This window comes from Ctenocephalides felis, unplaced genomic scaffold, assembly GCF_003426905.1.
Source record: "Ctenocephalides felis isolate EL2017-DRISC unplaced genomic scaffold, ASM342690v1 CF-g0.4_SCAFFOLD_01886, whole genome shotgun sequence".
NCBI classification, from domain to species: Eukaryota; Metazoa; Arthropoda; class Insecta; order Siphonaptera; family Pulicidae; genus Ctenocephalides; species Ctenocephalides felis.
The window spans coordinates 46,902,998-46,925,838 of record NW_020538040.1 but is presented as its reverse complement, the minus strand read 5'-3'; the positions used below and the strand labels follow the sequence as shown (position 1 = coordinate 46,925,838).

The 22,841-nt window shown below is 28.0% G+C and overlaps 1 protein-coding gene across 1 annotated transcript in view; it reads left to right on the top strand.

The window, feature by feature from the left end:
* LOC113376816 (neuronal acetylcholine receptor subunit alpha-7) overlaps positions 1 to 22,841 on the top strand; it is a 415,073-nt gene that overhangs the window by 152,463 nt on the left and 239,769 nt on the right. The window contains exon 2 of the mRNA XM_026616883.1: positions 10,789 to 10,833. Coding sequence (XP_026472668.1) covers positions 10,789 to 10,833 — 45 coding nt within the window. The remainder of the gene's footprint in view (positions 1 to 10,788; positions 10,834 to 22,841) is intronic.

The window sequence follows — 22,841 nt, the reverse complement described above, 5'->3', positions numbered from 1 at the left end:
AATTTTTTATTTAATAATTTTAGTGTATAATATTGTTGTATCATATCTTATTATAAAACATTCTATTTAGAAATGATGATAATTACGAATAAATTGAATACAGAACAAATTATATTTTTGAACTTCTATACAATTAAAATAAATTTATAAAGTTTTGTTATTTGTTCTTTGAAACAATTTTGAAAAGATAGTATGAATAAAATATCTTGTAAAAAATATAAAATATTTTAAATTTTGTGAAATTTTTAATCATATTTTTATCAAAGCGTGGGCCAAAGGTTCTGTGTATCTTAATGAAAATTAATTCAACCTCCCGAGATAATTTGCATGCATTCAGTCTTGATGTAATTATTAAATGTTGGATGTAGATTAAATCTTTAAGATTTTACAGAACTATTATAATTTATCAGTAACTGTGCTGTGGATTAAGAATACTTAATGAGATTACTTTATCTGCGTTGGTGTCTCTTTGAGTCATAGAAATGGATGTAACTGTTTAAAGTTGAAAATTATTTTATTCAAAAGCATTCGTTAATTCTTTTGGAAAAAATTATCATCATTTATCTGGTGATTAATTCATTTTTCAGAAGTCATCATACTTCTATGAACAATCAAAACATAAATGATGATAAATAAAATGTAACCTTGGTGTGTTTGCTATAATTTAGTCCTTAGTAACACATGAACGCGTTAGCTTTTCCACAATCTAGGTGTTTAGGTGGATACCCCATATTCGGTTATATGTTTTAAAAGCTCCCTAACATTTTCAGCGTTCAATTTACAAAAAACGGGTCCGGAAATATACCTAAATAATATATAAAAGATACGCGAATTCATTCACATCACGTAGAAACAGTGTTGTAAAACCCGTCAGTGGGCGGTAACATGAAACGATAGCTGATAAACACATTTCACAAAATCGAATTTTCTCTATATATTTTATAATACGTAATCCAGATATGAATGAACAATTGTGAAATACAGAAATTGGTCTTATTAATAAAATTACCGTTTTAATCATTCTACGCACCATTTTATGCTATATGATAAGGTTTTAATTTTTGAAGTAAAACTTCTTTAAGCGCGACTAGGGTGTAAATTCGTACAATTGCAACGGAAGTCCGTTACGGCAAATAGGATAAGATAAAAGCCGAATGCCAATGATTCGTCATTCGCTCTCGATTATATCATTTCTATACGGGTCGATTGTGATAAGTCGTCGCGTATGTGAATAAAGATCTGTTGTTGTATGCGTACCGGCATCAACGTTGTATGCGAACTGATGTCAACAAGAAAACCAGCATAGATAAATAAACATTTTAAAGTTACATCGTAGTACAAATCTTAATTTAATGAAAAATGTCTGAATAAGAAGAAAATTTTGCCCTAAAAAATAAAAAATATAAAAGTAAAAAAAAGCAGTCAATGAATTTATGTTAATTTTGATTACATGTAGTTCTTCAAACACAATTACATGATGAGTGAAGTTTTGAAAACAATATTTGTTTAGGCATTGTTCAAGATAATCCACTATGTGAACGAATATTATAGAATTTATTAATCAGCAATTACTTCATTTCTATAAGGAAGGTTCATTTCTAAATGCTAGATACATTGGCAAACCATATTTGATCATCCTATCTCATATTTCTAGAGTTATATAAACTGAATTGCAAAGTTTAAATTATATATCTCAAGTACACAAGTGAGCTTTGGAATTTTAGATAAATTTAAAATTTAAATCCGAAATATATTTGATGTTCAAAAAAAAAAAAATTTTGAGAATTAAAAAAAAAAGCTTTTCCAAAAAACATCGTTTCGTCAATACAAGCAATAGGTCTTTTAAATCATTCAAATCGGATGTTTAGTTCTCTCTGAAATACAACCATTTTTTGCACATTTAGCTCTATATCTACGGAATGGCTGGACCTGCCTTTGCCCAAAAATAATTACCTCTCCCAAGCTTCTTCTCCCAATCATTACAAATTGAATGTTTTTAGATCATTCAAATCGGATATTCAAAAACTCGTATTGTATTTTATGCGCTCTTTGCTCCGTATCTCCGTAACGGCTGGACCTGCTTTTGCCAAAAACTAATCAGCACATCTCCCCATCAGTAGGAATCGAATGTTGTTTGAACCATTCAAATCGGTTGATCCGTGCACCCGATATCGTGGACAAAAAATAGTATTCACACAAAGCAAACACACATATCTATTTTTTCTAGGGTATACCATTATGTTTAGAAACCTCTGAACAGTGAAGATATGCAAAAATGTTTAGTTTTGATTTTCGGACGAATTACTATGACTTACCCTTACTTAGGATTGCTAGCAAACCGAAGAGTTATATTAAAATTTTTTGATACATTTTTGTGGATGCGGATTCCTAAAATTTTAATATAACGTCATATCTTGAATTTGAGAGTATCGTTTCGACTGGATCCATACTAGAACCACCTATATACACTGCATACAGTTGGAGGCGCTTCTCCGTAATGTTTGCGTAAAGTACCCTAATGCATTATAATTATGCATAAACAAGATAAAGTGTCTTGGCGGTCTACTGAATATTTATGACTTGCATAATTTATTACGACAATACGTCGAATTAATTTCTGACATTGTAAACATAAATAATTAAGGCGAAAACCGAGGTTGAGATAGCCTAGCCGAGACTCTCTTTAATAAATATGCTAATCACGAAGTATCAACATTTAACAAGAAGTAATGAACGCCATGTTAGCAATTTATTTGCACCCGAAGACGAGTTGTTGTGCGAATATCAATGATTTAAGTTACGCATAACTTTATAACTTAGATCATTTTCTCTAATTAGAACAAACGAACGCTCATAATATAGCCATTTTTCTCACCAGACCATCATATATCCAATCTCCAAAAATGCAATCTCTATAAGCTCAGTATGATAGAGTTTCATAAAATTTCAAATACACAACTTCAATACATTAACTTCAAATACACAAGTTTTTTTGTGTTTCATTAAAGAGTAATCAGATGTAACATGCAAAGTTGTGATGATATTGTTGTGATATTTTCGCTCAACTCCGTGGATTTTTCCAAGGCAACCCAATAGGGATGTGCTATATATTTGAAACAATTTTTATTAGAAGCCAGCTAAGTGGTTGTTCTTTTTTATAACACTGATTATATATTTTAATTATAGCAGTAAAACCGAGGAGAATTATTTTCACTTCAAAATATATTCCCATCTGAAAATAAATAAATGATGTAAACATATATTGATTTGTATTATAACAAGAAATACCATACAAATTTAATTCTGCAATCATGTAGTACTAAATATAATAGCAGATCTTTGTAACAAATTTTGGCCCAATTTCTGAAATAAATAGATTCATTGTTCTAATTCTATAATTCTTTTTGTAAGAGTAAGAGTAAAAAAAATGAATTTATCAATATTGAACATTCCAAAAATACGTTGAACGGCAATTTTTTAAAGTGAATTCCATATGTACTACTAGCTCGGCTTCATAATTTATTATTTATTAATTTTACTAATTTATAGACGGTATCTGGATAAATCTGATAAATTGAGCCAAAAACCCAAAGAAAAGAATAATTTTGTTAGTACTTAATTGTTTTATCATCACCTGAATAATTGATAATAAAACATATAACATATTGATAACATATTGATAAATGTGAAGAAAATGCAATAGGAAGAAATATATATAAATACATGTTGAGCAAAATGTTTTTATTTTTATTACTATAAAACAATATCTAGAATTTTGGAATAAAATTATTATGATTTATTCATATGAAATTATGTTGTACCAATTGTCTTCTGCACAGAATGTAATTTATATAAAAAAAATTATACAAATCATTGTATTCATCTAGTTACATTATTTAAGAAAACAAGTATATGAAATATTATAATGTTTCTGTTAATATGAAAAACTATTTTTGCATAGTATATTGTTACTATAAATCATGTCGAGATCTAAGTATTGGAACGGATATACTAAGAAAATTGATGTTGTGCTGGGTAAAATTAGCAGATTCAAATAACAAGAAAAATATTTCACTAAACTATTTATAAGTTTCATTAGAGGAACATAATGAGACTACCTAATCCCTCATTATTTCTTTTAGATTCTGAGAATACAAATCTCAATTATTGTTATGTAATAGTACAAGCATAAATTAGTCAGTTTTAGTGACACCACCCTTACATAAACGTAAATATATATTTTATATATGATTCCATCAACACAATCTACCTAATGGGGTTATTTAGAAACGCAAGTAAAAACGGGCCGTTATGCCGAATAAATCGATTTCAAATGTACCTTTATATATATATATATATATATATATATATATATATATATATATATATATATACTCATATACCTAATTGTGTACCAATACAGCAATGATGTCAAACTCGAGGCTGCCGTTAGAGTAAATTTCAAGCTTTTTGTCTATGACAATCCAAATAACAGATTTTCTAGATCTAAATTAGATGGAAAATATTTTTCTGAAAGGATATAAGCTAACCTAGTCCTTTTTCAAAATCAACCACATATATTATTTCAAAACTCTTTTCAGCTAAGTATGTTTTTATATATATTAATAAATAATTATAAATCGAATAAGCAGATAACTCAAATTGAATACTTAAATAAGATAGAAGTATTGAAGGCTATTGAAAACATAATCTATTAAAATAATTAATATATATGATGAAAAATTATTATTTAGATTATTTAGAATTATTATTCCATTTGAAACAAACAAAAATAATAATAAAGAACTATTTGTTGGAGTTGGGGTGCCGTTTTAAGTGCTCATTGCTGCGAGAAATGAGGTCAAAAATACAAATTTGAAATATATAGAGTAAAGCAGGGTTTAAATTTCCGAGAGGAAAAAGGTCCACCACCAATATCTCAAAAACAAGTAAAGTTAGAAATTTTTACCAGCAATGTTTTAGCCATCACCTTAATGATCACGACGTTGGCATCAGGAGACAAAATACCTGATCAACTTTTTATAAAGTGTTATCCTTGTAAAAAATGTTGAAATGAAATTTCTAGTTTGCCTTAGTTGAGTAATGTAGCTAATATTTCTTAAAGTCCCTTTGAAATTAAAAATAAGACATTGGATCTGTTTGGATTTGTTTTGCTGGCTGTGCCATTTCATCCCATAGAGTAAAAAAGACAAATGACAAATTTTAGAAAAATAGAAAAAAATTGACCTTTGTGCCTCTCCCTACCCTACACCATCAATACAATTATGAAGTATGAATGAATATAATAACAATTAGTGAGAACATCCACTGTGTTAGTTCTTAACATATATCTATAAAGATAGTTAAAAAACAATTAATAAATGTATGTGCGAGACAGAGAAATTCTCATAAAAACTTTTGGATCTATTCTTTGCTTTAACATTTTTGTTTATATAAATTACATTCAAACATGCAACAAATTATATCTATAAATAATATTTGATATTTTTCTATTTCACTTGCTGAATGATCCATAAAATATCTATAAAATTAACAAACTATAATATATTCTGCAGGTGGTTAGATATCGAAATAGTCCCAATGTGTTTTTTATCTTCAAAGCACTATCGATTTATTATGAATTTTTCAAGGTAAAAATAAAAAAAATACTATTTTATATATTAAAATTATATCTACCAGGTCATCCAAATAAATATTTAAACGAATTGAGTGAGGAATCTCCTACTCAAAAATTAAAAAAAAAATGGTGATACCATCAAAAATAAAATGTCATTGAAGATAAGCTCTTCAAAGGCATAAAGACCAGCATATTGTCTTAAAAAATAATTTAAATTTTGATTGACAATAAATATATGCATACCAAAAATAATCATATCTAAATGTATCTGTCAAAAATAATTAGCTTCTCTATATAACCGGCCTATGAGCCTTCAATTTGATACTATAGACTCTATAGAGCAAGGTAGATACTGAGATTTTAATGTATCAGCGAAGTGGAAACAGCGAGTCCCGAATCATATTGACCACCGGCGGCCCACACAAACTCCAAATGTTACAAACTCAAAACTGTGAGTCGCTAACAAAGTTTAGAACAAAAAAAAAAAGTATGTCGTATAAATAGTCGGAGTAAATAATACAATTTCAATAATTGAATTATTGAATTTGAAAATGTTTGGGTGCCGGTGGTTTTTCGGTTTCGCAGGAAATAACAGTTGATGGTCTCGCGTTACAAGTTGATGAAGTGCTCGCATTCACTATCTGCGCCATGAAATCAATGTGTAATGATCTGTGTGAAAGCACCAGGGCACTCCCCAGGGGTTGTTATTTTTATGTAGCATTTTTATAAATTTTCATTCTCCATCAAGGATTTAAACTCAAAGATTTTTTGTAGAATTCTGGAAACGGAAATATATTTTAACAACAAAAATGCAACAAACCATTAAATATAAACAAGTTTTTTCATAATATATAAGTACTAATAGTTTACCAGTAATAGGTTGTATAGGCAATGTACTATCTTTAATTTGTCTATTTAGTGTTTTCTCGGCGTTGCAGGTCATTCTGAATCAACTGAGACTAAATTTGGAAAAAGTATGTATATATGTATAATTGAGCCAATATTTGACCTTCCGCCGACGTTTTCTCAAAATCGGCTGAATCGATTCAAAAAGCTTAAGGCCATTACAGGAAACTGATAAGCATTCGCATTGGTTAATTTTTTGATACGATCGGCAGAGCCCTTACTTTAGAATTGGTAAAACAGCGTAAAATTTTTCATCCGCGTTTCAGCCAAAAGTCATGAATCAATATCAAAAATTCAATAACTACTCGAAAGATATGTTTCAAAAAGCTTAAGGCCATTACAGGAAACTGATAAGCATTCGCATTGGTTAATTTTTTGATACGATCGGCAGAGCCCTTACTTTAGAATTGGTAAAACAGCGTAAAATTTTTCATCCGCGTTTCAGCCAAAAGTCATGAATCAATATCAAAAATTCAATAACTACTCGAAAGATATGTTTTAAAAATTGCGTTAATCAGTTCTTGGCAAATATCGGGTGGGGCATTTTTTTGTAATTGATTTTTCGACTTCTTTAATGAATCTTTGTATGACGGTGGAGCATCAGATCTTAATGAATAAACTAAATTATTGCAGTCTTACAAAAATGGTTCAATTATAAAAATTAATTTAAATTCAAGCGAATCAGACGCAAATTTAGAAAATTCTTCGTGTATGTGTTAAATGTGTGTTTGTTTTTCAATAATTTATAATAAAAAAAATGTACAAAATTGAATAATGTGCATTAGTTTATAACATTATAGGTTGCCGTATAGTAACTCGAGGTGTACTAATGGATCACTCAGAAATTATTACATTGACTTCTTACTAATTAAGTCAATTATTTACACATGTCTGGAAGTTCATGCAACTTTTTTTCGAGGTAAGGTGACTATTCGTTCCGGTTTAACCAGGACAGTCCCGGATTTTTATCGTGTGTCCCGAGTTTTTCTAAAAGCAACATTTGTCCTAAGCTTTGATCTTTTGTCCCGGAATGTTCCGGGTTTTTGGGTTAGTATTGGTTTAAACTGAACTGTTGCAATTACTTTATAATAAAATTACAACTATTCATCAAATATATAAAAAAAATTATATAATGCAATATGTCATGATTTGGAGAATTTCCGAATGCAAACTTCGTGGGTGCTAAAACGACATCTGTCATTAAGAATTTCGAACTTACATTTTCAATTTTACGAAAATTAGCAAAAACTACGATAACGAACTTTTCGAACGTCTAGCACAAGTGTTTACTTTTACTAATAATAAGTTAAATATAAAGAATATTTAACAGAATTTTGTACGAGGCTTATAAACAAAAAATGTAGAGATAAAAATATACCACATGATCGAATGATAAAGTCCTACTAAAAATGTCTTATTTAAAAAAATTAATTAAAAGTAACTGATTTTTTGTGTATCCATAAATACAGTATATTTATTATTTTGAATCATATTTAAGTCATTTAACATGATGGCAATCCGATCTAATAATCACCTTATGACTGTATATAATGACCGAAAATTTGAACACAATGCATCAATGGAAAAATCACATTACACTGATTACATATAATGAATATTGATTTTTCATTTAACATGATGGCAATCCGATCTAATAATCACCTTATGACTGTATATAATGACCGAAAATTTGAACACAATGCATCAATGGAAAAATCACATTACACTGATTACATATAATGAATATTGATTTTTCTTCGCATCATTTATTGCTTCGAGTTTTTTAAAATAGCTAGATAATTCTAATTTTATATCATTTGTACAACATTTATATTTCGCAATATTTCTGCTTCGGTTGACAGTCGTACACACTGCGAGTGGAATGAATTAAAAAGACAATTTAAAAATATTCCCGAAGGACCAATATATGAACTGCTGGCAGATATAAAAACCCCATGAGCGCAATGCGCTAACATTTAAAGTGTATTTATCTCTTTAATAATATTTATATTAATTCTGTGTTTTTATATCGTTCCAAAATATTCCAGGAAAAAAATATGATTTTGTTTCGTGGAAATGTTTCTGCAATTGTTTGTATATAGATCAGATTAGTGATACATAGTAGGTAATATTTTTTGCAGCAGTTTGTAAAACAATAGAGATCAGAAATACTAAGTAGAGTAGGACAGGGCATAAAGGTCTAATTTGACTCTAAGCAAATATATTGTGAAAAACAAGTCAATTATATCACAACAAATATCACATATCGAACAAACCAATATTTGACTAAATTGAGTAAAGCTCCCAGTTAATTCAGAATTGTAGAAATGTGTTCTTTTTGCTGTTCTTCAAAAATTTGTCACCTTATTCTATTTACTCCATAGACGGTATAAAATAGGATGACCAGGGGCAAACAAGTCCAATGTCTTATTTTTACTTTTATAGGAATTTTACTGAATAATGACGACCTTGAAAGAAGTTAGATGATGGCAGTGTTCATTTCCCCCCTGTTGTTGTTATTGTTAAATATTGTTGTTAAAAAAATTCTTAACTTTAATTGTTTTTGAGATATCGGTGATGTACGATTTAACCCACGATTCATAAATACATACTATGGTATTTAAAATACTCTGCATTAACAGTTAATATAGTTATATAATAGTATTCTAAAATAGACTTTTAACCAAATTACTAAATTAATAGACGCATTTTAAGAAAATGTTTGCAAAAATATTTAAAAGTGTTGTTATAATATTTAGATTTTTATATCAAAATGCTTATGTAAAACAAAATTATTTTGATTTTAACTTTAAATTTCGATTTTAAAAAGTAAAATTCTAACCAATTTGCTGAAGAATAGTAATAAATAAACTTGGTATTCACCTTACGAGAAAAGGTTTACATAAAATATTCAGATGTTTGTTTAAATTATTTGAATGTTTATACTAAAATATTGATATTCAAAAATAATACAGAACCATCATCTTGTTTCATGAAAAGCATTATAGATTGATATTTTAATCAAATCGAAATATGGTATTCTTTGTGAGAATAAGTGTTTAAAGAATTATTAATATATGCAATTTGTATATAAAAATGTCTATGTTTAAAAATAAAGCAGAACTATAAATTTTGTAAAAGCAAAGTTTTATTAAGTGTTAATATTTTAGAGCGTAATATTTATGAGAAACAGAACTCATGTTAAATGCAATTATTTCAGAAATGTACCAAACACAGTTTCATAGTTTTTATATCCTAGATATTTTAAAATTTTCTTTACAATTATAGCCTTAAATCAAATATCTAATATTTCATCATATATAACAAAATTGCTTCAATCAAAATCCAAGTTAAATTTTTGACGAGGAATTTAACAAGTCTAGGTAAAGGTGAATATATTTCATAATCGCAGATAAATAGCAATAATTATGATTCACAGAAAATAGAATATTTTTGACTTGTAGCACATCGTTTACTTAATTAACTTGAAATCCAATCTTTAAACTTTCACTACTTATTACATATACGATATATCGTACTATATCAATTAGTTGAGGTAATATCAAGTATCATGTAGTATATCGAGTTTATAAATTAACTGCAATTTACATGAAGTTTCTGCAACTTAGCTAATATACAGTTTGAATTTTAGTAAATCTTATAAACAAAGTATGATAGATAGTATTGATAATATTCATATTTCTTAGTTGAATATACACTAAATTTTGAGCAAAGTTGAATTTCCGTTGCTTTCAAACAGAATATGAAAAATGATACATGCCTTTCACTCTATACAGAGTTAATGTTTCTGTAGAAAGTTATAAAACTTCCATTACTTCTGTACAAACGGCATTTCTAGAATCACAGCTACGAAAAAACGATATTTCAAATTTATTTGACATTGTTTTGTTTATCATTTTTTGCTTCGTCCCAGTTATTGCTCTTACCACATTGATCTGACTGACCTACTTCAAATTCGCTATCAGGTCATTTGGGAAACGAAATGAAATTATGAAAATTTATTACAAGTACCGAACACTACTATGGCTTAATTTAGTTAAATCGAATCGCTAATTTATTTATGATTTTGCTAAAATATCCAATGAAAATATCCATTAGAATAATACAAATTACACTAGTAAGTTCTATGATCTTGTAAAAACATAATTTTGAGTTATTTTGTTAGTTTCGACAATTTTGTATGTATTTATTATATTTTCTAATCGTATTATTTCTATTTACAGGATGAGAAGAACCAGTTATTGATCACGAACATATGGCTGAAACTCGTAAGTAGAAATTTTATTAGCTTTATATGGTAGATCGGGGCTAAAAGGTCAGCTGGTTAAATAGTCCACCATGATTATCACAAAACTAAATAAAATATAAATAAATATAATTATTTGATAATACTATTTTAAAGTAAAAAGCAAATAATGTGTAACCAGACACTACCTTAATTCTCACAACCTTGCTGTCAATATTCATACCAACAAACTTTTTTTTGTTGGTAGTTTTTTTTGGTTTTGAGCTCTCGTATATAATACATGATACCAGAATATTATTTTTAGGTATACATTAATTGTTTGGTAGTATTGTTATTTCTAGGTAAGATTCAAATTTTTTAACTCCCGTAGGGCAAGTTATAGTAATCGCAAAAAAATCGAAAATGAAATTTTTCATATATCTTTACGTTTCAAAGGTTTCTGAACATTTTGGCATACCTTAGAAAAAATGGATGTATGTGTGTGTGTGTGTGTGTATGTGTGTGTGTATGTATGTACGTGTGTGTATGTATGTGCGGATACAAATTTTCGTCGACGATTTCGGGAACACGGATCAACCGATTTGAATAATTCAAAAAACATTCGATTGGTATTGATAAGGAGACGTGCTGATTAGTTTTTGGCGAAGGCAGGTCTAGCCGTTCCGAAGATACGGGGCAAAAAGTGCCGAAAACGGTAACTCAGTTTTTAAAAGAACAGAGCGTCCGATTTAAATAATTCAAAAAACATTTCACTTGTATTGACAAGATGAAGAATCGATAAAATTTTCATTAAGGTAGGTCTAGCGGTTTCGGAGATATGGAGGAAAAAGTAAAAAAATTAGCCATTTGGCGGTCAAAAATGATCATTAGACATATGCACATCAAATTATCAGACATTTTATAGAGATTTTAACAATAAATATACATTTTGTTAACATTCCTATGGGTTCCGTACCAATGCTTATGCGTTAGACAGCGACGCGGCGCTTACGCGCTTCATATTTTGTCCCTATGCAGTTAAATCAGTAATCGTACTGATAGCTTTGAAAAAAAAGTTCAGATCTTCCACAATATGTCAAAATAAAGAAAAAAAATTTTTTTTTCAAAAAATAAAAATTAAAAAAAAATTTTTTTTCAAAAAAAAAAAAATTAAAAAAATTTTTTTTTTTTCAAAAAAAAGTAATTTTTTGTCCATATATATAGTTTCTCAAAAATCTTATTTTTTCAAAGTACATTTTTTTAAAAAATGTTAATCGATTTTAAAAAATTAATAATTTTTGGTACGGGAAGTTCCAGCAATTTGCCTTAAGGCACGATGCCTTAATTGCCTTAAGACAGAATTCCACTTACAGCTAGTTTATATAACCTAATAAAAGCTTACATGTGGGTGGAGTAAAAACGACCAACTAAATCTTTACTTTGACAAATGTGTAATTAATAAATAATAGTGATTAAAAAAAAATTGCAAAGAAATGAATTAAATTAACATTAAACTTTTTTGCAAGAAATGAATTAAATTAACAGTAGTTCGACCTCTGTTGATGAATATTTTTCAAAAAATACCAGATCGAGGTTATATACAAAAGATTCTTTGTAAAAAATGTTCTCATAATATTTGTATTTTATATTGGTCAAGTAATGTGGCTATTATTTTGTAAAATATTTTCTAAATAAAAAAAGACGTTGGATCTGTTTGTCTCCTGGTCGTCCTTTCTTAACCCGCCCATGGGGCAAAAAAGGACAAATGACAAATTTTAGAAAAACAGTATTAACACATTTTTATAATTAGAATTTAACTGAAATTTTCACAGAACATAGTTTGATAGTTGTTTTCTCATGCATGTTATTTCTTCATGCAGTTCATTAAGTTTAGACAGTATAATTACTGAGAGTAAAACCCTTGTGCACCGCCGTACCCTATATTATAAACGAAAAAAAATATTTGTGGATTTAATTATTCTATTTTCGACTATTAAGACAATGAAATTGATTGACATTTAATATATTGTTATATCTATATGCATCTGTATATCCAACTCTGGTTCCAAAATAAAATAAAAACATACATGTATCAAAAAAGAAAACTTTAGTTCAAAATTTTTAAATTTAAATTATTTGTTTTGTTATGATTTCTTACCTCGAGATTTTCAGCCTAGAACATTTCTTCGCAAATAGCACACTTTGTAGAATCACATTAATTTACGCCCAATTAGAATGAAAATATTTTTATTTTAATTTATGAAATAGTTTACGCGATTTGAGTAAACATTTTAGCTATTTTTATTTTAGAATACTACACTCACACTGGTTAATTAAATTTCAAAACATTTCACTCACTTTTTTATTGCACTAAAACCATTTTTGTTTGAACTGAAATAAATACAAGAGTTAGATAAATGTATAATGGTATGATCTGAGTAGTGATTGAATCATATTTTGTCTGTTTTCCTAACAATTTCTAAAATTTCACTCGAACTAAACTAGTCTGATATGCACCCTAAATAACAGACTAAATTGAATACAATCTGCAATAAAAATTGCAATTAAATCATAACATTGCACAACTCTAATTAATACGCTTTTTGAAACAAATAAAATAAAATCACATCGGTTTTTTCAGAGAGAATCATACTCATTAATAAAAAGCATGTTCGTAATATGAAATAATAACGTTTTATGCAATACTGAAAATTCTGTTGTACAATAAAATGAAGTAATTAAATAAATAGTAATATGCATATGTATGCATTTAATTTCAGATTTTCAAATATTAGAAAATAAATGTTATTAAATGTAGAATATAAAATTACATACATGTACAATCGATTTCACAAAATCAATGAAACTTAACTCCGTGATTAAAAATAACTTCTAGGCTTATTGTACAATAAAATATTATTTTTGGGTATTTGAGCATTTACATTACATGATTAGCCTCGTGATTTTTTTAAAAAAATTCCATTAGTATTTTAAATTTTAGTCAGATGATTGTGTGAATTCGACTGCCTGATCATACCATTAAATGCATGCTTAAAATTGCAAAACACTCACCATACGCCTACCAGGATCTGAACACTTTTCAAGACCACTTTTATCTTTGTTTATTTATGATCTGGACATTCGCCCTTTTATTCTGGAGTGAACACAAGTCAACAGACACATAAAATAACAAATATTTTTCTTAATTATACACACTCACTTTGCACTAAAACAATACTAGCACAAACACTAAAAAAGAATTACATTGGCACTAAAAATCGGATAAAATATTTTTTTTCAAAACGATCACTAAAATAAAAACCAGCGCAAATTATCAAAAATTCGATGAGGCATCTCCTGAAAAGAAAATTTTAAGAAATTAGACTATATATATATATATATATATATATATATATATATATATATATATATATATATATATATATAACAGGGACATTTTCGAATTTTTTTGCTCCCAAGGGCGCCAATGTTTTCAAATGAATAAAAAATGAATCTCTAATAGTATCAGCTCTTAATATAAACATTTAGATAGAGCGCACGCCAATTGAAAGTTTCTTATATTTGTTATTAACATACGTCATTAAGTAAATTCTTGCGCCATCTGTATAGTATTCGTGAACTTAAATATTATGACACATAAAAATATTTATAAACCACTTGACCTCTAAACACTTACAACCCTTACTTGTCATTAACAGTACAATAAAATGCACCACATTTTATGCAATATATGTGATTAGATATCTAGTTTTACAATTTTACAAAAAAATTAAAATACACACAATATATACAATCAAATGACATCATTTTTTTAAATGCAAAACCAGGAGATACTTTAATTTATAAAAAAGTATTTCAAGATTCACTTTAATTATCTTATTATTTTTGCAGAGAAAAACGTTTGATTAATTGGATAATGTTAAATCATTATAAAAGCTATGTCAATATAAAATTAAAGAATGAAATATCATCAATACTTGTTCAGCATTTAAGTAATTTTTAATAAAAATATTAAAAAGAATACATTAAAAATATTGAACCAATTGGTTGATTTATAGACATAAATGGGTGGATGTTGATTATCGATGTTACAAGTTCAGACCAATATCAATGTTTCACCATAACATGCAAATATTCTTGAATACAAATGATACACATTTTTCATTTTAATAATAGTGTTCCGCGATATATCTATTCCTTAGAATAATTGTACTTTGCAAATTATAATTTTACCAACATCAAGACCATTGATGTTAGTTTTAATTATTTCCCGTCTTTTGCAAAAGACATTTCAGCTCTGTCAGACTTAATTATTTTCAGCGCAAAACAGAGATTGTGTTAATGTAGCATAAAAATATCAGATCACTTAGTTCGGATTTTATTTTCGCAGAAGTCGAAATGCGGCGCAGTTGAAGTAAAACAAGTTTGAAATTAAATATCTAGATTGAGTGGGGTTAAAAAGTTTTGTACAACTTGTAAACCTTACGAAATTACTTAAAATAATTAGTATAAAAGTTGCTTGAATTGACATTCTGAGAATGAAATGTACGGGAATTCATTTCAAAATTTTGTGCGCTAGTTTGACATTGCAGCTTAGTAAGTTTGTTTTTAAGATTTCATATCTGAATGTTAAGAAGTTTTAGATGAATAAATCATTTCATCGCGGAAAGTACGTTTAAATAAAAAGTGTAATCCAATAATTGAAAAACTAAATGTTTCTTGCTGAAATAGATATAAAAATGAAGGATTTGTTAGCATAAAGTTATTCAAAAAACTTATATATATATATATATATATATATATATATATATATATATATATATATATATATATATATATATATATATATATATAATATGATACAGGGTAGAGCAGGGTTAAAAGTCCGTAAGCAAAAAGATCCATCGCCGATATCTCAAAAACAAGTAAATTTACGATTTTATTAATAAAAATATTTGAAAGTAGAGGGCGAAAGACGTATACCCAGCATTCACCTGAATTTAAGACGTTTCTATCAGGAGATAAACGGCAATGTTTAAAAATCCATGGCAAAAGTATTTTCTTTCGTTTTTAGTTTCTTTGTCTATGAGCACTGTTGTTCAGTTTACGAGAGCTTTATATATTTTTTTAGATATACGTTACCTAAATGTTTTTTAAGATGTATTGTTAATTTCAACTTAGGTTCAACAGCTTTTTTATATAACCCATATAAAAGCTTACAGGTGGTAGTGGTAAAAAGGACCAACTGAACCTTCGCCCTTGTAAAGGCGTAAGCAATAAAAATAATATATGAACAATGAAATGAAGTTAAACACAGCAATTTTACAAGAGATAAATCAAATAAATAAATACTAAGACTAAATACTAGATCACGGTTATATACAGTTTTATCTATATAAAAAGTGTATCTCTGAAATTTATATTGAGCATTGGTTGAAAAATGTAGCTTCTATTTAATAAAATTCCTTTAAATCTATATATAAGACATTGAACTTTTTTACCCCGCCTATGGGGTAAAAAGGATCAGATAAATTTTTGAAAAACGGTAAAAAAGTATATTTCCATAATGATGAATTAGCTTTGATTTTTACTGAACATCAGATAGTTGTTTGTTTGATATGTGTTATTTGCCGAAATATAAATAATTTGGTTTTTGCAATATAATTGTCAAAGTCAAATTCGGCTTTTGTGCCCACCCTACCCTAAATATAATATTCATTTTTTATCCATTCATTTAACAAAGTTTCGCTATTAACCAATTTATTCCTATATATTAACAACAATAAACTCCTTCAATTTATAAGATAATGCAAACTGTAATTCAAAACTTTGATTTCGAAACTTCTACGTATGGTTGTAAATTTATTCAGCAATATTAGACAGCTAATGTTTCTATGATATGGTATTTTGCCGGCTAACACGAAAATAGCAATAACGATCCAAATTAAGATAATGGCTGTAGGATCTTAGACAAGACGAAGTTGCGCTGTAAGGGTTAAATAGGAATCTATAGACTGTGCATATCCGAACATTTAATAGACTCTTCAGAATCTACCTACGTGGGTGAATCTCACTAATGAATTCCCTTCACTATATGACCATGATTTACTTGATTCATCACATGGAACTTTGATATCTACATATCTGATAGGATTTCGTACCGTAATAAATAAAAAATTAACACAAAAATAGCAGTTCAGGCAGAAGATATTTTATCAAAAATAGATTAATGTAATATAATAAACTTTAGATAAATATCAATAATTCATAGCGGAATTAAATTTATTAAAAAAAATTCTATGCCCATATATATCAAAAGATCGGACCGACATCGAATACTGTCAAAATATTAAGCCGGGGTTACCAATAACAAATTGGCCAAGGCGGGATTAAATATTTTTTAGTTATTGTGATATTTGTTTGACACTGTTTTCAATAGATTTCACACATTATATTAGTAATATGCATCATCAACATCGGCACAATCATCACAATATATAAATCGGTTTGTCAACTTGGTTATTGTTTTATATTTTTTACCAACGTTTTTGTAACATTGTTCTACTACGTTTGGTAATATTTTTCTGTATTATTTTTCTATATCGACATAATTTGTTTGAATTTGTTTTTGCATTCAGGTCATAATTTTATTTTACAAAAATAGTACAAATTTATGAAAGGTGCTATTTAGAAAAAGTTTGTCGTTATCTTTTACCTTGATTATTTGAAACAAGCAAAGCTATGAGATACATATACTAAAATAACCTAATAAATAAATATATCTCTGAGTTGTGCCTACTATAAGAATCCGCCGTATTAGTCAATGGGTTTGATTCTAGCCTCCGCCAAGCTCGATATCAGGCGGCATAATATAAAATTTACAATTAAGGTACAGAAGTATAAACCGGTTTTATGGGCATTGCTATATACATTTATAAATATTACTTACATATATAATACTAGTGGGACGCATGGCATCGTGCCTCAAGGCAAATTGCTGGAACTTCGAGAACCGTAATTAAACATTCGAAGAATGTACATAATCAATAATTGTTTTGAATAATTTCAAATAGATTATTTATTACATACTTTTTTTACCCGCGGAACTTTAAGCCCCGCTCTACATTAATTTGAAAAATACAAACATTTTATGAAGCTGATATATAATCAACTTCCAATCACCGGTATTTTCTTGTGTAAAAATTATATGTATCTGCCTCAATTATATTGTTTTCAAAATGAGCCTTATCAAGTTTATTATAGCAAAGCATAAATGATTTTCTGCACTTCCTAAATAGGGCAGAATATGGCACAATAAAACATGTAGTTTTCGAATATTTAGAAAATTCGGAAAACTGAATGCCAACCTGCCTTTCAAATTACATTTACTTTTTATTATATTGCACAATAAATTGCAGTCTTCCCTTATTACAAAATTATCAATTTTCAATTGAAGAATTTCACAATTCGTATTTTCTCAAGTAATTTCAAATGCATAGTTTTTTATAAATTCATACATTCAGCAAGATAAATAAAAAATATTAAGAAAAAGTTTAATGAATATAAGGTACAATTTAAAATAATACTATTCAATAATGCCCATTTAATAAATCCAAGCCGATAAATCACAATTCATATGAACATAATGTGTATGACTTCTCGATATTAACAAAAACTGAATTTATAAAAAGTTTTGAGCCAAAAATGTATCATAAAACTTTACAGCTCTAAATAAAAACAAAATAATGTTATAGATTAAGATTTCTTAAATCATATTTAAATAATATGAATTATGATTTTTGGAATAGGTTTTATTAAAGTTTATTAAATTCATAACTACATACCAACATATGTATATCAAAAATCAAGTTTATCTGTCATTAAAATTAATTAGTCTTCACAGTTTTATCTGCAGCATTCTTTAAAAGAAAAGTTGTTCTAGTTCCACTATCATCACTGCTAACAGTCTTCTTTAATTTCCTATTTTCAGTTTTTTTTGGCATTTTTGTATTGGGGAAAGTGGCAGTACGTTTTGGATCAAAATGGGAATCTAATATCTCTAATAAATCATGTCGTTGATCTTTTCTTGTAATTTGCAATTTGGCTAATTCCTTTATTAGGCCTTGTTTTCCATCTGTTTCATATGTACTTTTCATGGTATTATAATCAGATTTGCCTTCAGCCAATATTGATCTTAAAACATTTATGCGCTGAATATCCCGAAAATTCATTTTCCCAGCTGCACTAAATATTGGCTGAAATGAACTGCTTCTTTCAGCTACTTTGCACAGATCTTTTAGTTCACCTAATTCTACATAAATAGGATAAGAATACTGGCGAACTACTTCTACCATGTTGTCTAATATTACACGATTTTGATCTTCATTACCAGCTGCTAAGTTCTTTCGTTCACCTTGACCAAAATGTTGAGCTATTTCCCAAATAATTTTTGCTCTATTTGATGCATTATCGAATTGTTCTTCTCGATCTAGTAAGACTCTGGATAAAACTTTAAGGTTAAAAGACTTTATTGTAGTTAAACATTTCTTTTTGGCTAATGCATGTCCATTTGCAAAACCCTTAACAATTTCTTGAAACTTTTCCACTAAATCGTGACGTTGAAGAGCTTCTAAGAGCATGTAAGATACCATTTTCTTAGGTTCATGAAATATGAGAATTACACCTGCTCCATCTGACTCTGACTTCACGTCTTCTAGCCAATTTAAAAAATCTATTAACCCAAATATTTCTGACTTCGTTCTTATAACCTTGTTGTTTATATTGCTTCTCAAAACTCTAAAACGGTCATCAGATGTAACACGAACGATATTATGTCTTAGTCTGACACTTGGTTTTATATTTGCATATGGCATGATGTACTGGGAAAATTGTCTATTAAAGTTGCATGCTGCTATATGAAATATTTTGTCTATCAACCTCCGTCCAGTTGTATCCATATCACAACTGATAAGGCAGTATTTTCCTGCTGGAAGACATTTAGGCTTATGCTTTTTGCCTTCAGTAGCCTTCTTCCTCTCTGGCTTCTTAACCATGTTGTCCTTACTTTGATCACCTCTAAAACGTTGACAAATATTTTATTTGTAAGAAAATAGTCAAACAAGATGAGTTGAAAAGTCAATCGTATACTTGTTAAGAGCTTACCGAATCATTGTATATTAATTGAATTATTAACGTAAAACATTCACCGATAAATTAATTTTATAATGAGATTTTATTTCTACTTTACTGTTTTTGTTTAACGTCAGAATGCGAGTTTGTCATTTGTTTTCAGAACATTTTACAAAAATATATTTGGCATCATCTGTCTAAATGTTTATTGTGAAACTAATAAACATCAAGCTTTATATTAACCAAACATATCAATCATGTTGAGAGTTTTCGAAGCAACCTAGATTAAATTCCGCTTTCGGAAAGCAAAACATTTCAAGTTCTCAATTCATTGATTCGCCCTTTTGCTGGTCATTTAATGCTTTCTTAGTAGATCGACGACACTAATTGGAATTTTATTAAAAATCCAATGAAGGAATTTTAATTGAAGACTTCAGTTGTTCTTTCTGGAGATTTGTTTTATTTTCTTCTATATTACACAAAGTAAGTGACAGGATAAAGAAAGTTTGATAGATTTGCCTTTAATTTCTACTTTCATTTAACTTGATCAATTTTAATCAATCATACGGATTAAAAATTCAGAAGTAAGTAAGAAAGTAATAGATAATAAAATTCAAATGTAGAGTTACACTCGAACCATTATTAGAAGTTTTCAACAGTAGGAAAATGTACTTTGAAAAATGCATTCACCGACAGCTGAATAAAATGAATACAAACAAAAATTGTATATAGTATCTTGTTCAAGTATTTATTATTCATAAAAAAATCAACTAATGTAGTGTATGGCATTGTGCCTTAAGGCAAATTTGGTACGGAACTTCCCGTACCGTAACGAAATGTTTGAGGAATATTAATTGTTTTCAAATAGATTATTATAAATAAATACTGTAACTTATATACTGTAAATTATATAAACTGAATTGCAAAGATGAAAATAATTGTTTAAAATATATTAGAACTTAAGTCGAAATTACAATTAAAACCAGAATTATTTTCTATATACAAAAAAAATATTTTTTGAAAAAAAAAATTTGAAAACAAAAATTGGAACAAAGTTTTTTTTTCCAAAAGCAATTATTATGTTAAAACAAGCAAAATGTTCTTTGAATCATTCATATCGGACGCTTAGTTCGTTCAAAAACTGCCAGTAACTCTGAAACCGCTGGGCCAAAAACTAATCACTCCATCTGCGAATTGAATATTTTTTGGATCATTCAAATCGGATGCTCCGATCTCTCAAAAACTGGATTTCTATTGTTTGCACTCTTTGCTTTGGCAATTGTAAAGCTTTGGAAATTCGACATTTTATTTCTGTTCTACACTGTTAGTTGCTTGGTACGTAAAGATATTCACAAATACGAGTCTAATTAATGTGTTGAATGCTTGTAATGTATGACGATCCATACAATAATTCACCTATCGCATTAAGTGGGAGGCACCGCGTACGTGCGCGATGCACGCGTGCGGTTCGGCTCTATAACGCCGATCTAAGGAAATACCAATTTCGCTCACAAAGGACGGTGTTTTGATGGCCTTTCCAACAACGTTGTGATTTTATGATGATATTGTGTGTATTCCGTATACCATATTATATATCGGGTAACAATTTAGGAAATCAGGGCGTTGAAAGCAGTTCTATCAAAAAGGCCAGAAGTTATCGGTATTCATACGGATGAATTATAGTGTATATTGTACAAGGCAATTTGTTAAGTTGGAGAAAATACAGATATATATATATATATATATATATATATATATATATATATATATATTCTGAATGTGAAGTTGACATATGTAATAGCAAAGTCTAATAACTGGGTATAACATAGATAAAAAATGATACATTTCTTTTTAAAATGTATTTCATTAACCATAGTGGTAACTTCTAGATAAAGAATAAAATTTGGAATATTATAGATCTCTGCAAAAAATATAGACAGTTTAAAAGTACTTATAATTATCTTATAATTGTCTAGTTAAAAACAGAAAAATTAATAATCCATGGTACGAGAATATGGTATTGCACTACACTATGTGATATAAACGCTAAACTTGTAATTACAACAATTTTTTGTAGTTATGTTAACATTAAACTGTCACAAAAGAGTAAGTGTATCATATATGTAAGATCAGTTAAATAGTTCGAAAAATAATATTGGAAAGATTTTTTTAAATATTTTTTAACTATTTTGAACATTTTTACTATTTTGTGAGAAACTTGAAAATACTGTCTAGATAAAGGATGTTTGTCTCATACGGCAAGTGAATTATTTATGATTTATCATTATAATATCGTTACAGTTTCAAAGGATCCTTTCGCAGATCGTCTTTTGAATAATTATTCTTCAAAATGTAGTACGGTTGAATTAAAACAATCTATATTGTGTTTCAATGTATTAACGTGGTCGGTGCGCATAGTTTTAAATTGTCTAGGATTTTTATTTATTGTGTTCATGTAGCTGTAATATTTTCATTAAATTCTGACTAGTTTCTTTGATGTAAATAAAATTTCAACCTAAGTAGTTATTTTAATGAATAAAATTTCTAACTTCTAAATCATTCTTTGTTAAAAGAAGTTTTTGTACTAGTGAAATTTCAATTCCCCATTTTCTAATTTAACTCTCTATAATTTTTCAATCCTAATTGTTTGTTTTCACTGATTGAAAGCTAGTATTGTAGCCAAAACGTACGGATTATAAAATAAATTAAAAAAAGGTCTTTTTATTGATGTTATGCCCAATTATTAAAATTCGTTAATATATATATATATATATATATATATATATATATATATGTGTGTGTGTGTTGATTATAAACTCTATTAATCTATCTTTTTGAGCTGTCCTTATATATATTTCTGCAAACAGAATTTTCTGAACGTTGTTAAATAATCAAAAAAAA